The sequence below is a fragment of the Ambystoma mexicanum genome, chromosome 5p (assembly GCF_040938575.1).
Source record: "Ambystoma mexicanum isolate Mex_15411 chromosome 5p, UKY_AmexF1_1, whole genome shotgun sequence".
In the NCBI taxonomy this organism is placed as follows: Eukaryota; Metazoa; Chordata; class Amphibia; order Caudata; family Ambystomatidae; genus Ambystoma; species Ambystoma mexicanum.
In genome coordinates this window covers 560,643,099-560,660,600 of record NC_090930.1, presented here as the reverse complement: position 1 = coordinate 560,660,600, position 17,502 = coordinate 560,643,099, and the positions used below count along the sequence as shown (strand labels likewise).

Here is a 17,502-nt window from a genome sequence, read left to right as displayed (position 1 = left end):
CTAAACATGTTTAAAGAGTGCAATAATGGCCTGGTTCTCTCATGATGTGGATTTAGCATTTTTCCTTAAGAAATGGCCAGCCAGCGGACGTGCCGTGGATGTTTACGGTCGCAGGGCCCTCAGCCATAATTGTTTTCATAGGAGACAAAGGGCCTCATTAAGACCCAGGCGGTATGTTACCGCCTGGGTCGTACCCTTACAACCATGGTGTAAACTACATTTAGACCATGGTGGATGGCGGATTTACCGCCCCATTCCAAGGTGAGTGGGGCGGTAAATCCCCATTTCCCATTTTACCCTTCCCCATTCCCATTTTTGCCTCATAGGGCATAATGGGAGTGGGGAAGGCGCTAATTACGCCACCGTAAATTAAGGTGGCGTAATTAGCACCATGGTCCCTTAGCACCATGGATTTTAACGCCTGCAAAAAGCAGGCGTTAATATCACCATGGCGCTAAGGGACCTTGTAATCAGGCGTTAAGGGTCGGCGCCGTTTACGGCGCCGTTAACCCCTTAACGCCTGATTCGTAATGAGGCCCAAAGCAAAGATGTGTAAATGTATGCTGCTATCATTTAATCAGGTCTTATCTCAAGAGGAGAGGGGCGCGTGCCAAGGAGAATCACTGGAGATGATAAGGGCAGTAGGTCCCTGTTAGCACCTACTTGTAGTTTGTCCTGATCTTAAGCCAGCTCGGGCACACAACCTCCCAGGCGTGTTTAAATCTACTCGCATATTGACATTGGATGATGCTATGAGAACACTATTTATTCCGCCTTTCCCTGAAAATCCGTTCTCTCTACTTGGAACATATGGTGTAGGACTGAAGAGAAGGTATTTTAATTATGAATTATGTAATGTTATTATATTTCACAATGCAATTTCGAGTGTAAATTCGGTTTCTGCTATCACTGTACATTATTTGAATATGTTTATAATTTTATGTCCACATGGTTTTAAACAAAAGAGGGACGTAAACTTTATAAAACACAAATAAAATGTATGAATGACTCACATAATGGTGCATATTCTTGTATGGTGCATCACCTTTGACTTGATTGTTGGCCTGTCTTTCGGAGGGAATTGAATGTTTGATTGACCAATACAGCGCACGTATATGTTACATTACAATAATAATAATGAATAAAACCTCAAAACAGATAAGCCATTGAAACATAATTGTAATAATTTAATAAAGCTGCTTTATCGTCATAAAATAGACAGAATGGTGATTCTTTTTTACAATGATTCAATCACTGTGAAAATGTACATAACATACATCATAGCATATACAACAATTGTTTCGCCATATATAGTCAGCAACAGAGACTGCATGATGAAACACACTTGCGTCCCGCCGACATTGGAACTTGACTCTCCAGCTAAGTGGCTAATGTACCAATCCGGTGTATTTTGCGCAGTGCAAGTGACTCGTGCTGCTGAAACACAGCCTGCTTTGGGCCGACTCCATGTCCGTTGAATATACATGTATCCCTCATCAACTGAACATCAGCTGACGCTAGGGAGGAGTCTACAGAATGAGTCACCTCCATGGTTTCGCCGGTACCCCTTCACTAGGGTTCTGTGACAGGACAAGGCTTTGAGAAGATAGAACAGCGGCAAATGACTTCACCTGTAGAGCAGTCTATTTTACAAGACAGCCATCATTGTACCCTCCCGCCCCACAGACACAAACGATTCATCTATTACTAATTAGATTTTTTCAAACACTCCCTTTACCTGGCCAACCCATTCCATAGAATCAGTTCGCTTCTCGTTTCCATATAGGGTGCTCTACACTGTCTGACCAATTGGCATGTTGTACATTTGTACAGAAAACTTCACAAACATGATGACGATATACTCCCACCACAGTGTTTCAGCTTCCTCACCTCCTCGTTTTGCTTGCAATGGAATTCAAAAAAGGGGACATGAAAAAATAATAGCAAGTGTCCCCCAGCTCGTGGACCTCTATGAGGGAAAGCAGGTGCCCCTGCCCCATCGGGGGGTGGGGGGGAGCTCAGAGAAGCAAAGGACAATTACATTTTGCAAAGATTGTGAAATCCATTTAGTCAAAGTGGTGGGTTGTTTAGTCCAGGTTTTCTGAATTTGTAAGAGGTGAGTTTTGACTTCTAACACAACTTTGGAAACGTTTCAAGAGTTGCTCTGAAATGACAATGTCTGATGATTACGTGATTGGAGTGTTAACACGCCTGTGATGACGAAGCTGTCATTCCTAAATAAATTCCACAATGGAGTATGCTTATGGACCTTTGAGCTTGGTGTCGGAAAGTGCCTCGCCTGTAGCCAGTGCATGCTCTGGTCTTTTTGTCACCTTCACTACAGTCATTACTAAATTGATTCTGAATGCACATCGATGGAATGTACCCAGACACATTTTCATGTTGTTATTTGTTGTCTCCTACATCATTTGGGGCCAAAAAATGCAGGGCTGTAATTTGTCATCAATTTAGAATTTGCATGATATACTGGCATGTTAATGACACATTGAAGGCCCAATCTGGCCTTTTAATTCGTGTGCCTTTTTCGTGGTCATATTAGTATGCTCCCATAATTGTTATAACACAGTATTTTAAGAGCATTTCATGAGGATTTAATAATTACATTTGCATTGCTTTGTTGCAAGGCACAGGTCTGGATGAGATCCTGCAGCAGCAGCCAATGATTCACGTTGTTCCTTTCTAAAAGCAAAGTGATGGGGTGCCTCCCTCCTTCTTCCATTAATGTGCACAGTAGCTGACAAATCAACTTGCTCTCTATCACATGGCAGAGTCATGTACTTAGAGGCTGAGTAACCTGTGCTCTTTTTCTCTGAAATATTTCAGAGCAGGTCTTGGGAACGGAAGTCTTGGGAAAATGTGATTGATTGACAGCAGCCACTTCAGTAGAAGGTTGGTGGGAGGCGGGGGTGAGGGGCAGTCCCTAGAGACAGCGTGAAGCCCAGCAACTAGTGTTGTGAGCCCTCCTAAGGTTTAAGAGTGTGATCCACATGAAGTGAGGCGATCACGTACATCTGTGATCGAGCTAAATACATCAGACGATGAGTTTACCACAAGGGGAAATTATATTATAGACGTGGCAGCTCCACGTGTGGACATTTCGTCAGGGGGAAGATTTTCCTTTCGGTGGGCCACCCTTCGTTTTTGTTTTGGTGGTCCAAGCATTCTTTGAACACATTTGCCAAATGCGACGGAATGCACCAAGGCGTTGACATTTTTAACAGGCGTCACACGGAGGCCCTCTTTTAACATATGATGTTTACATATAAAGTGACTGGGGGAATATTTCGAGGGGAGCCCTCTGTAATTGTGTGTGCACTTTAAAGCAATCGGGAAGCCATGTGTGTCCAACCAATACCCGAGTCATGCCAAACTTTGTTTTGCATACTTACCCCTGCTACCTGAATATATTATGCTGTGATATTTCGATGCAATGGCAATCTTTTACAATGAAACTATCCTAAACAACAAAAAAACAAGCCAGGATGCATGTTTTTTCAGTTTGAAAAGGAATCTGCAAACTGCCATAGTGAACTTTTTATTGATTCCTTTGCAAAGTGCAAGTACGGCATTACGCGCCGTTCCAACGCTTGCCCAGGGGTGCTCTTCGCTAGCACCAGATGTATTTGTTTTGCAAAAAGCTGGCTACCGATCAGTAGGCAGATGGTGTTGGGAGAATTTACTTACATCCCAGCAAAATCCCTCCTCTGAAAAGAATAAGTTTTACTGCGGACTACGATCATTTGCTTATCAGGTTGTTCTCTCGGTTGCCATTCGACGGCATTGGAATTTTTGTATTCACTGGTTGTTTTTTTTTTCAGGTGAGAACTTCTTTCCTGCCACCTTTATTAAGTTTCATGGAAACAGTAGAGCATGTTCCAGTGGTACCTTGCGTCTCTGGACGCTGCTAGATCATTTTGCTGCCGCTGCGGGAGACTGTACCTCCGGAATGGACCTGAACGCGTTCTATTGCACCCATGCATTGCGTCAAGCGTGCAAAGAAGAGATGCGGCGTGTGCGTGGCACATCAACACTCATCTGCACACATCAAATCATATCATATGTATTTGTCAAGACTTTACAGTAGTTTTGTCATTTCTTCTGTAGACTATGTGGGCAGGGCTGTTTCTCCCTTTTTGGTAGCAGAATGTATTTGTTCCAATGGTAGCAATAATAGAGATTAAGGAGTGAGTGCGGCCTACACCAACTAAGGATTTACCAGTTGGATCTAAAGATGCCAAACACTCTTCAAACGGACATGATCATATTTTCTCTTAACATCTAACTGCCGTAAGGGTTTGGGTAACATTTCCATGTGTGTATGTTCTCCAATTATGTCTTCAAACAACAGACAATGGCAACAAAATGCCTCAGTCGCCTTTCACTATTAACGGCTAAGGCTGAAAGATTAGTAATGTGGAAATGAAATGCGAGTGTAGTTTATGTTATTCACATGTTGTCCAGCTCTACAATGCCATCTATACTAATGATGCATTATGGAAAGTTTGAGAAGGATTTTAAATGAGGCCATAATGAGCAAGAGTAGACACTGTTTGTGTGGAACTACAAGTAGCAAACGTGGCATAACTTCTGATGCTAAAGGAAACAATGGTTGTGTGCAGGACATTCCACCCTCCGGACATACTGGATTATGGCACAACTCCCCACACTGTCCAATCCTGGCCTAAGAACAGCTGTGTGCCATGTTCATAGCAAGGACAGGAATTGGAACTAGCACTAGTCCGAAAGCAAGAGTCTGCTGTGGCTTCTGAGCCAATCATCATCTCCAAATTGAAGGCACATAAAATTAAAGGAGATGACAAAGTCCCTGTGTGTATGCTGCACATCTCTTTTATGTTTGCTTTAAAGCTAATCAGCTGAGGAAATAAGAGAACACGTGAATGAAGATGTATTGGCCAACAATCTTGGAAGATTTCAACCAATTATGTTAGAACATGAACTGTAAGATGGCATGTCAACACTAACATTCCTACTCCAAACCCTTGTAAGGGGAGCACAAATTAGGCCTGTGAGATCAAAAATAATGATGGAGTGGGCAGTGGGAGTGGGCAGGGGTGGAAACAGGGTGGAAGGGTCCTGTTTCTGTGGGAAGTGTTTAACTGGCACACGACCCTGCCACCTTGTCTCCACTCCTGCCCACTCCCACTTCTAGGTTAACCACCCCCTGGTCCATTCTTGGGCCCTAGTCACCTCTTGCCAGTCCTCTGCCCTTCTCTAGACTTTTTTGTATGTTTTCCACATTCTGTGTGCCACCTTTGACTCATGTGCGTGAATGCCTCCATTGCGCATTGCTCGGACAAGGCAGTCTTTTCATTGTGGACACCCCCATGACCTCGCTCAATTGTTTATTCTTGTTAGAGGCAGAAACATTGTCCACCAAACAATAACAGTAAAATAGTTACAGACTTGTTGTGGCCCATGCTAGCAAGTGTATCACCTAACCCCTATCTGTTCTTTACAATTAGGTGTTGGTCAACTTCTTCCATTCTCTCTATCTGCCCCTGCCCAGTGGCATTTGATTTGAAAATAAATCATACTTTTAGTGCTCAATAGATGTGCTATGGGAATAAAAATAGCGGCCATTGGCAACGAAATGCAATTGTCAGATCCCATCCTCTGCCAGTTATTATGACACAGATAACATTAACCAGAAGAATTGCTATTTGCCACCAGTGCCATTATGATTGGAGGGGGTGCAAACAGATTATTTTTAGCATGTATTCCCATTGTGCAGCAGAGGTGTTAAAATGTCAGAATGAACTCACAAGGACCACCGATTATGTTACCCTTCCCGTGTTTTATTCATTCCTTCATGATATTAGTCTTAATTTGTTTTTATTTTATTCTAAAATCTATTCGAATTTTTAGAAGAATGTTTAGTAATCTAAGATGTCTTCACTATCCCAATGTTCAAATGTGTAGCTCCATAAAATGAGTAGTGAATAGAAGTGGGCAAGTAAAAGGAAGGAGAGGCAAAGAGGGAGGAGGGAGTGTAAGAGAAAGGGGAAAAATGGAATGGGGAAGTGGAAGCAAAAAGAGAATCAGGAGAGGGCCGAGGTAGGCGAAGGGAAAGGGGACCGAGAAGAAAAAGCAAAAGTGCATGGAGAAAAGAAGGACAACGGAAGAGGACTAGGAGAAATGGCAAAAAGTTGTAGCGGAGTTAAGGAGTACGAGGATACAAATGAAGCAATGGAAAATACCCTACCGGCGATGTCCTTATAACTTGGGCCAATATGTGTGCATCCTTTTGGTAGAGGCCAAATAATTTACTTTTGAGAAAATCAAAATAACTATTTCCTATTTAGAATTTGATGGATTATAACACAGGTGTATCGATGATTCGGGTTTTCACTTTGAGTAAATCAGTGCATTTGTATTGATCTGGCTTAATGTAGGGCAGATAATCCTCATATATAGCTGGCAGCACCTTTGCTTGTTGTTGTCGCTCCTGATTGAGAAAACACACACAATGTATTACACCTTATAAGACAGATTTTCGCAGTAAAGGTAGCGGCTGAACAGACAACAACCCCTCCGCCTGTTGAGATTTACAGTGTTTCATGTTTGTTGGCTGGCACCAGCATATTTTATTCTTCAATGCACTTTGCAGTGTGGTGGCACTGGATTCTGGATGCCGCCACAGCAGTGAGCTATCCTCTCAGTTTGAACCAGTTACAGGTAATATCATGGAAGGGACAATCGGGGGTTGTATAGACCCAGGCAGATCCAATGTCACTGGCTTGACTGTTAGGCTCATACACAAGTGATGCTGCTGAAACTGATCTTTCCACAGGATCTCATCCAGGAAACCAGTGGATTATGGAAATAAAAACATTCCCATGCAGAGCTCAAATTCAGCCAAATGGAATTCCTTAAGAGTTCAGTTGAGTTTCCGGCGACCGTACAACATCTCGAAGATATGACACTGTAGACGTTGTGAGCCCGTTGCTTGCTAATGGTGGATGGGAGCCGGAATCGTCAAATGAAGGTTTTTCCTTGTGCATGTGAGAGCAGTTGGTTGAGTCTCTAACTGCAAGTTCAGAGGCAAGTCTACACAACTCCTGGTCTTTGATTCTTTACCTTTTTCAGTGAATGAAATCCTGTTGCAATCACCAGGACAAAATGCTGCGATATCAAATACAGAAATAGTACAGATTGAATGTGACAGCAAAAGGGCCTTTAATGCAGGGGTGTCCAAAGCAAAATAGCAACTTGGAATGGGCCAAAATAGCAGATTGAACAATATGCGTTGGGATACTTTTCACCTCAAGGTACTCTTTGACAGCACACTTTACAGGACCATCCATTGCCTATACTACAAAAATGTTAGCAAGTAAATATTAAAGATGCCTGGATACAGGCTCTTTCTTTTTATTTAGTTCTTTACAAATAATGGTAATTTATATTATAATCTTTGATATATAAAAATATAGAAATTCAAAATACTTAATACATAATACTTCTTACAACCGATGGTAATATGTGTGTCCATTTTAGTGCACAGGAGAAAGAATAAATGTAACAAAAATCCAGCTATTTTGCTCAGACGGAACACCCCCGCCATCTTTCGAAACAAGAGGGATTGTCACATGACAATAGCTTCATTTATAAACGATACAATAAGGGAAAGCTTTAAATACAGCAAGTTGTGAACCATTGGTAAGCAATTAAAAACAGTATGTATTGTATTGTGAGTCACTTGTCCTCTCCTCACGCTCAGCACTTGGGTCGATTAAAGGACAATGTCTTGTAGTCTCTTCACTCCCGGCGAGTCTTTTTCTCGACATTCTTGCAGAAGCGGGTTAATTTCATGCATAATATTTTCGCTGTCCGCCCCTCTGGGCTCAGCCTCTGAGGGCCGAGAAGGGCCATTGTTTACAAATGTCTCACCCTCTCCGTTCCCTGCACAGTGCATGATGCTATAGGATAGTGAGGGTTTGGTAGGCAGGTGGTTCTTTAGGCGGAGGGGGGAGGTCACAGGGCTGACGGCTTCGCAGCCATTTCCTGCTTCGCGGACTGCACCGTTTAACTTGGGGCTGCAGATGGGCAGATCCACTGTCCTCTTGCCTTTGAAGGTGGCCCTGTCATCGACGACCTGATCACCCCCATCTTTGCCAAATGTTGCAAAAGTTCTTTTGGTGCCACTGTCTTCATAAGGCTCAGTATCCACAGTGGTAGCCTCTATGGACAGCGCAATGACATTCCTCCCATGCTCCGGCGACTTGGCGCGGCTTGGTATCGGGATCCTGGGCATCCAGCACCTGTCAGAGTGGCCCAGAATGCGGCATTCTTCTCTACAGTGGAATCCCTCACTCTGATCTGTGAAATAGAGTAATAGGCAGTTAACACCTCATAGCATCCTACATGTAATTTATTTAAAGTAAATATGCTTTAAAAAAATCATCCTCGTCTCAATCCTTAAGCATGTTCACCAATTAGTTAACACATTAGGAAATAACATTTGTATGTTTACATGTCATGATCCATAATTAATATATAGTAGTCCCATGAGGGGAAATGTAGGGACGGAAAAAAGAACAACCACAATTATGAGTAAGCACAATCCTGTATCTCTTCTGCAATCTCATCTCAAAGCATATGTGTGCTTAGAAAAAACAGTAAAAACCATCATCATCTGTAATATGTTACCAGGGCACCGAGCAAGAAATATCTCAGCATGCATGTATTACCGCATTGCTACTATGCACGATTACATAATACCAGAACATGTCAAGAGGGTTTTGGATTTTCACAATCCCCAAGGATTGATCATACTGTCTGATGTATGACAGGATACTTTACACACCTGCACATTTTGGTTGTTTTTCAGAGTTTGCCAACATTTTGGGAGCAAATGGATATGTATATCCAACTTTGGGTACCACACTGAGAATCATGATGGGAGACTGATGAAGCCCGCTTGGAATGATAAGACACGGTCATAAACACAAACTCTGTTGACGGCACAGCTGTCAGATGTGGCACTACAACCTTAAAGTTCCCATTGAGCAACAAGGAGTTCAGTGGTTTTTGACAAGGACAGTACTCTTGATGTGGGTATACAGAATACATACATCAAAATTGGATACCCGAAAAGAGATACTGATATAACTTTACAGAGCTCTCTTACAATTCGTAGGTTGCTTTGTGGTTGGATAACCCTTTCAAATACTGAGTTATCTTCTACTACAGATGTCCACGGCCCAGTAGTTGCAGAATCTCTATGCTGTGAACTGAGTTTGAGCACTGGCCACTGAAGATGTGCTGGGTTAGTGGGGGGACCTGATGGCAATCGGCAGCACCAGAACTGATGATGGCAGTCATTGGCAATGATCCAGGTAACTGAGCATTCAATTTCAAATCCTTGCAAAGGGGCCAATCAGCTGGGCAAATGATGGCAAAGGTTTTGGAGATGTGGCAAGTATGTGGTTAGTTTAAAGGGGCACGTTTCTGGACATTTGATGGCAATCCTTTGCAACAGGGAAAGAACCTGGATGGCAAAGGTATCTGTGTGATCAATGCAATTCTTGACGATGGGACACATTTCCATCCTTTGGTGGCAATTGTTGACAATAGGGATATTAAACTAATGGATATTGCCATTCTATGGTATGATGCCATTCCTGGGCCTTTTATAGTAATCCTTGACACTATGTATGTGAAGGCAATCTGTGTCATAGTCACAAGTACCTGGGTCGTTGTAGCCAATCCTTGGCCATGGAATGTGTTTCTAGGCATGCCATGGCTATCCTTGGCAATGAGGCATGTGTCTCTGCAGTTGATGTTAATCACAGACATTGGCACAGGCACCTTGTCATTTGATGCCAATCCTTGTCAATATGGCAATTCCCCTTTGGTAATTCTGCTGTCTTCCTAATCCCTCTGCTAGAGACTTTGGAGGCAGACTACATGGCTAGTTGAGTTGACAATACACAAGCCACAACTACTGGCTTTGTCTGCTTTGCTTTAAGATTGTGCTAGGGATACCTCTAATGCTCTATATGGGCCCAGGTATGCAGAGAATGAGTGAAAGAGCTACTGTGCAACCTTTCTTGTATTGTGAGCAACATTGCCTTGTGCAGATCTATATGTATTCTTGCAATGAGTATGTTACATGTTTAGTGTTCTTGATACATTAATACCAGCGCACTCAATCATTTATGATGTGCACTACTAATGTGGCTTGCACTTTGGTACATATGCACGAGTGTGTACCCCATAGGTGAAGTTTTGACCAACTCTTTCTCTGTATCTAAAGGCATCAAGAAGGGTTGTGTTATCTCTCCAACCCTCTTTAACTTATACATAAACCAGATAGCAGAGGAGATTGAATGCTGTGACATGGATGCACCTGTGCTATGCGGGAGGAAAATGGGTATTCTTGTATATACTGACGATACGGTTCTGGTCAGTAAAACAAGAACTGCCATTCAGAAAGCACTCGCTCTGTTTCACTCAATATCAATCAGGTTGGGGCTCAAAATTGACCTATCTAAAACTAAGGTTATGCTTTAGTCGAAGAGAAGCAGTAATTATTTTCCCTCAATTCATCTGGGGAGTAACATGTTAGAGAGGGTAGAATGTTATGATTATCTGCGGGTTTGCCTAGATGCAAGAGGTCACTGGGGGAAACATATTGAAAATTCCACACTTAATTATACATCTCAAGGTGCAGCTGTGCAGTGCTTTATGCACTACTATGGTGGAAATGCAGTGCTTTCTGCACAGAAGATTTTGAGGGCCTGTGCTAATTCGGGCAGCCCTGTATGGTGCAGACATTTGGGGTCACACTGATGTTGGGAGACGGGAGCAAAAGGAAACTATTATGCTAAAAGTGCCCCGTCTCTCCCTTTAAAATTAGAGCTTGGGTTGGTCTGAGTGACTTTTGATGCCCGATTGCACCCGCCTCATACGTTGTGTACTTCACCTGCCCTCAGCACTTATAGAGAATCATTTTTGGACGCCATTGCACAAGAGGGTGCTAGAACATTACCGTGGTTTAAATATGGCTGCAGCCTAATTCGGAAAACTTGGTTTCGCCCTCAATGTCTGACTACAATTTTCAAGATCACATGATAACGAGTGAATGCATTAAACAAAATTATAAGGATTGGTACTACAGGGCAAACATCTTGGATATCTTCCGCGTAGGTACTAAAGCAAACAATTTTGTGCTGAAACAATCGTTGGGTAAAGAAAAATACATATCCTGCATCCCAGATAAGGATGCTCGTACATTGTTTTTGAAAGCTAGGTTGGGGATTCTCCCTCTTGCGCGGGTTGCCAACTCTTTCTTGGGGCAGAGCTGACTCAACTATGTACATAGTATGTGGGAGTGCAATTGAAGGTCTTATTCATTTCCTGTTTCTATGTCCTATGTACAGGAGCCTGTGCCTTAAGTGACCTGTCCCCATGTATAAAATGTATCATTTAAATGGCACAAAAGACACCTTCAAATTATTTCTAAGTGCCATACTTCATATACAATCGCTGTATTTAAAAAGTACATGCCGCTAAATAAAGAACTGTACACTGCCATTGAACTGCCACCAGGGGTGCTGCCAGGTCTGGAAAAGATCAGGGGCTAAGCTAATGTGGCGACAGTCGGGACTCAGGGCTAGCTAGCCATTTGGCTGTAGCCACTGAGCTTCTATCTGGGGCTATAACCAAATTCCCGGGGTTATAGCCCCCTTTGCTCACCCCCAGCAATGCCTCTGACTGCCACATATGAATTGAGTTGTATTGGTTTTATTGTTTACATCGGGTTTTATATGTTAGATTGTATTTGGTGTGGTATCTTGTCCCTTTATTGCAGATGCTGAAATAAAGTTATTTACTACTACTAATGTGGAGATGCGCACGCCTAAAGGGTTGTACATCATTGATACCTCACAGTCACAAGTTAGTCCTGTGTGTTGGGAGCCCGATCCCACTGGCTTTTACTGGAGGGGCAAAAGATTGGCCAAGTGTGTATGTGTGGGGGAGGGTGCGGAATCCGGACCCTCGGGTACCTCGGCACACATGCAGAGCAGCAACCGTGGCAAATCTGTATGTTTCCAATACCGGGCCACACCAGGATGCCTTTGGGAGTGGGACAGGGCTCTAGAGGCCAGGCTGGCATATTTAAATCCCTCTCCTGGGAGGGAGGCAGATGGTTCAGGGGGATCTTCTGGCTTCTGCAAAATACCCAATTGGCTAAAAGCACATTGCCATGCGTCCTCAGGATTGTCTATAAACCACACTGCCCAAAAGCGGAGTGCTGCCATTGGCCCATTGTCTCTCGTGTGGCATGTACCACAGTCAGCAGACTTCCTCTGATTTGGAAATCTGAAGCGGTGCACACAAGGGTGTCCCATTGTGCACCACATTCAAATATGCCAACATGTACAGACCCCACAGCACACCATCGCGACTGGAAGCGTACCTTTCTTTACGAGAATGTCACACATGACGCAATATGGCTCATAGGGCCTCATTACCCGGTAGGGACGGTAAATCCCATTTCCGCCATTGCCCTTCCCCATTCCCATTTCTGCCCCATAGGGCTCTATGGGAATGGGGAAGGCGCTAATTACGGCACCGCAATTTTGCGGTGCCGTAATTAGCTCCGAGGTCCCTTAGCGGGTTGGATTTTAAAACCCTGCAAAAAGCAGGCGTTAAATCCCCCAACCCGCAAAGGGACCTCGTAGTAAGGCGGTAGGGATTTACCGGTACCGGTATTTTACCGGTACCGGTAAATCCCTACCGCCATCCGTGTAATGAGGCCCATAGTCTTAATGGAATGCTGGTCACCGGCAAAATAAACCAACTAGTGTGTGCCTCTGTAATAGCTATACGCTCCAGCTAACCCAACACACACACACACACACACACCTGGGCTAGAAGCAGCGTCAATTGATTGCATTTGAGGCAACACGTTTTATAGATTTTCACATGTGGGGATCGTTGTCTTCAATAACAGACACCACAACGCCATTTTCGTTTGACGAAAACATGCGTTTGTTTCTTTTTCTATGAGTACACCCGTATAAAGAGACACGCCGTTGTCCATATTTGCCTTTCGCTTCACGAGACTATGAAAAATACACCCAGCGTGTGCGTTAATTCGCATTGTGCACCTGCGCTCAACATCCTCATTCAAGCCTTATCTTTCCGCCCCACGCGAATGTCTTGCACAGAGCAGCAGGGCCGACTGATAAAAATTCCTATCACACAGCACAATGCAGCAAAATATGAACCGCATACGCGAGGAGCGCATCGGTGAAGGAAGGGCTACTTTACCGTAAGCATATTCCACAGCAGGCAATTGCAGGCATTTGCCTTGAAAGCCGTCTCTTTTATTCAGGGCGGGCTGCAGGCACCATTACGGCGAAAACGAGAGCACGGCGAGGGGTCTCGGCAACGGGAGCTGCGTCCTGCTGTGCGGATTCTAAGTGTGCGCGGAGAACAATGCCATCGGTTTATCTGACGTCTGGCTCGGTGGCCTGGTGCTGCTGCTCAGCATTATTTCTGCTCTGCGGACAGGGGCATCGGATTGGCAGCGCGAACATCTCAAGGCTCTGCTCGCCGACATGAATGGGAGCACAGCCGTGCTCATCGCCAAAATCACCTGCAAATATATGCTACTCTCAATTCGTCATTATTTCCAGATATTCGAACACGTGCAAACGTGTGCACGTACTGGACCCAGAAAACACTGTGATGAACAGGTCATTTCATCACCGAAACTGTGTAGCGACAATAATGCCTTGTATATTATCCATTCGCTCCTGGACGCGGCGCTAGTCTATTAGGGAGCTCGCAAAGGGGGCGTGGTCTCTGGCATTAGTGAACTTTCTGAGGTCCTCCAGTGCTGCGTGTCCTTTGCTCCGTGCCTCCCTTGCTTCCCCTCCCACCTCCTGCTGCCTTTAGAAGCCACGAATAGAAAATGGGGGTCATGCGATGCCACTGAGTACATGCGGGAGTGTGCTTTCAGTGTTGACTATGACATCGTAATCAACACTGAAAACGGACGCCTGTCCCAGACACGGCATTGAAAAACTAAAGGTAGGTCTCTTTTTTCCCTTTTTTAATATTTTACTTTAGCTTTTAGCATCCGCGTGCGATAACTCGGGTGTGCTAATTGTGATATGACCCTCAGTGGAGGGCTATCCCGGCTTGCAAGTTACAACAGCACTGCTGCCGTGTTAAGGGACCTTTGCTTGACTTGGGCTCTTAACTTGGCCTGTGGACTGTGACTGGCACGGTCAGCCCCCCCCCTCAGGTTATTGACTCATTATCAATGACAAAGCTGACAATTCAACAGAAGCAAACCACAGCAGCACCCTTGGCGGTGGTGCTAGCCAGTCAGTTTTTTTAACGTGGGCTGTATTCTCTGGTATAAGCCTAGTTGTGCTGAGCTCCACTACTGTGGAGAGCCTCTTGCGCCGTGCCTCCCTGGCTCCCACATTCTCTCCCATGCTGCCTGATAAATGCCGCTCTAATATTGGGACACCCAAGTTAAGGGGCCGGTCAAAGGGAGGGGCCCTTAACATGGGCAGCTGTGCGTTACCGGCCCTACTGGCCAACTGCCAAGGGTCTTATTGCCATTTGCACCCACGAGTAAACACGCAATGGTGCTAAATGCCAAAATAAAATATAATTAAAAAAAAGATGCAACAACACATCAATGACAGGAGGTCCACTTACAGTGTGACTACGTCATCGTAATCAACACCGAAAGTGGACTCCTGTCCCAGCATGGGCGTAATTTTAGGGGGGGGACAAGTGTGTTTGTCCCCCCAACTTCAGTGGCAGATCATTTTGTCCCACTCATTTGTCATGGGGCCGCTTTCATTTAGATGTCAGGTCCCCGCCAACATTTTCAGCAACGTTTCTCCATTGTGTCCCAGACACGGCATTGCAGGACTAAAGGTAGATCTGTTTTTTTCCATTTTTTAATATTTTTCTTTAGCCTTTAGCATCCGCGTGTGGTTACGATATGACCCTCAGCAAAGGGCTGACCAGGCTTACAACAGCACTGCTGTCCATGCTGAGGGCGCCTTGCTTACATTGGGCTCTTAACTTGGGCGACGGGCTGTAACCGGGCGGGTGAGCCCTGGGGCTCAGATTATAGACTCATTATGACAACGCTGACAATTCAGCTGAGTGGTTCTAGCCATTCAGGGAGCTTGGAACGTGGACTGTATTCTCTGGTATAAGCCCACGTTCCGAGCTCCACCACTGTCCAGAGCCTCTCTCCCGGTGCCTCCCTGGCTCCTGTATTCTCTCCATTGCCGACTGATATATGCTGCTATAATGGGACGCCCAAGGTAAGGACCCGATCAAAGGGAGGGACTCTTAACACGGGCAGCTGTCTGTTATCATCCCGATTGGCCCACTGCCAAGGGTTATATTGCCATTTGCACCCACGAGTTGGTGCTAAAGGCCAAAATAAAATATAATAAAGGTAAAACGTACCTACCATCAGTGATGCAACATTGCATCAATGACAGGAAGTCCAATTACAGTGTGATTACGCCATCGTAATCAACACCAACATGGACTCCTGTCCCATACAAGGTATTGCAGTATTAAAGGTGGGTTTAATTTAATTTAAATACAGCTGCTTGTGTTAAGGGTCCCCCTTTTCTTGGACCCTTAACTTGGGCGTCCCAATAGTAGACAAACGTAAGAGACCTAAGTGAGTAAATTGGCTAGTAGAGCAATCCATGCATGTAAAAAGATGAAATAAAGATCCCAATTGACATAAACAAATAGTTCAGCATGCCTGCACCCTTAGTCTCGGATACTTCAGTGCATTAAGTGGCTTTTGCAGACATCTATTGAAAGTCTGCTAGCCTCGAAGCCTGAAATGACCAGCTGAGTTAATCCTCCTCTATGTGTTAATACATTCAATAGCACTGCATTTGGTAATATCACCATTTATTTACCACCATTTTAAATGGAAGAATTTGAAGTAAAAGGAAGTGACATGCTTTACTATAACAAAGTGTACTCCATGCACGACGGGCCACTCTTTTATCTCTCCCATTCCCCTTTCCTGACAAGCTCCTCAAGGAGTCACACCTTCTGAGATTCTTCCATCCTCTGTTAGTTAATGCCTTTGCCCCACCTCTGACTCATTTGCCCTCATCAGTAAACCACTCAGTGTAATTGTTAATTACCTGTTGCTTTTCAGTCAACCACTACACACTAGCCTTTACCTACCCCTGCCCCCACACATATGAGCACAATTCAAATGAACTGGTCAACCCCTTATTAGGAAACCTACTTCAGACCCCATCACCTTCTCATCCACTTCTGTCTCCTCTTTTTCTTAAACATACTGTAGATTATAGTCTTTCACAGACTCATCTTCTGCCTCATCATTACTGAATCCCTTCCGAGCTGACTCCTGTTGGCTTCACTCAACAGTAATGATAAATACCGCTTTCCTCCAATGTGCACACTTCTGCCCACCACGGAAAATGATCCTCCTTTCCCTTCTCATTGGACCATTTCCACAGCTCACTACAGCGTAGACTCAGTCACCACACCATGGGTGCCACATGAGCAGCACTCGTGGGGTTCTCACTCTTTTCTATTGCAACCCCCACCCCTTCTAGGTAGCCTCTCCAAGTCTCTGATCTGAGCTAGCACTTCTGTTCATATGAGGGGATATCATCTACTCCTGTGTGTTCTCGAATAATCTTTTTAGCAGTGATACAGGCATTTCCCTTTCCTTCTTCTCTTTCACTCCACAAATACCGATAAAATGTAATTGACTACCCCACTACTCATTGAAACTTCATTTCCTGGGCTGGCTTATGCTAACTGAGACCAAAACTAAAATGATACACTTCTCATGATCTGGTAAATTGGCCTCCCTGCCTTGTGCCATTTCATTCCCTCCCAACAACATTATCTACTTCACTTGGAGTTCCCATGAACAAATGCAAGACTTCGTCCTCTGTTCTGAATGCAACGGTCTGTTTCACCCACATCTGCGTGATTGTCTCCCAGTGGATCTCTACCCACCACTTATTCCACTCTGCAAGTACCCTCAGTACGCGCGGATCTTGAGAAAACCAGACTATTGTAAATTTATTGCCATTAGTTTGTTATACTAGTCCCTCCTATTCAAGGGAAAAGATTTGAACTTTGCCACCATCTAGTAAAACGTCTTTCATTGAGCAACCCTGACATCTCCTCCTAGCAATATAGTCGGCCATCCAAATGAGAGTCCTCTACACATGTCCTTCCTATGTCTTGCAATCAGTTCAAGGCAGGGTACCTGGTTGTCCTTAGCCCATCATTCTTAACATATCTAACAACTCCTCTCCTTATAATACCATCACAGATGAACCTCCTGAAAACTCACTTGGCCAGTATCAACATTCATCTGCTTGCCTGGCCTTCCAACCCTGCAATCGAATGACCATGTTCATGCAAATGAGGAGTATCACATCTTTGCCTGCATTC

The 17,502-nt window shown here is 44.4% G+C and overlaps 1 protein-coding gene across 7 annotated transcripts in view; it reads right to left on the bottom strand.

Moving 5' to 3' along the window:
• Positions 1 to 1,166: 1,166 nt before the first annotated feature.
• Positions 1,167 to 17,502, bottom strand: part of PCDH19 (protocadherin 19) — a 255,401-nt gene continuing 239,065 nt past the window's right edge. For 6 of the 7 annotated variants that reach the window (XM_069612987.1, XM_069612988.1, XM_069612983.1 and 3 more), the window contains one exon: positions 1,167 to 8,358. In XM_069612987.1, the coding sequence (XP_069469088.1) occupies positions 7,772 to 8,358 (587 nt within the window). In that variant the 3' untranslated portion in view covers positions 1,167 to 7,771. The remainder of the gene's footprint in view (positions 8,359 to 17,502) is intronic. The other variant, XM_069612989.1, reaches the window with a different exon arrangement.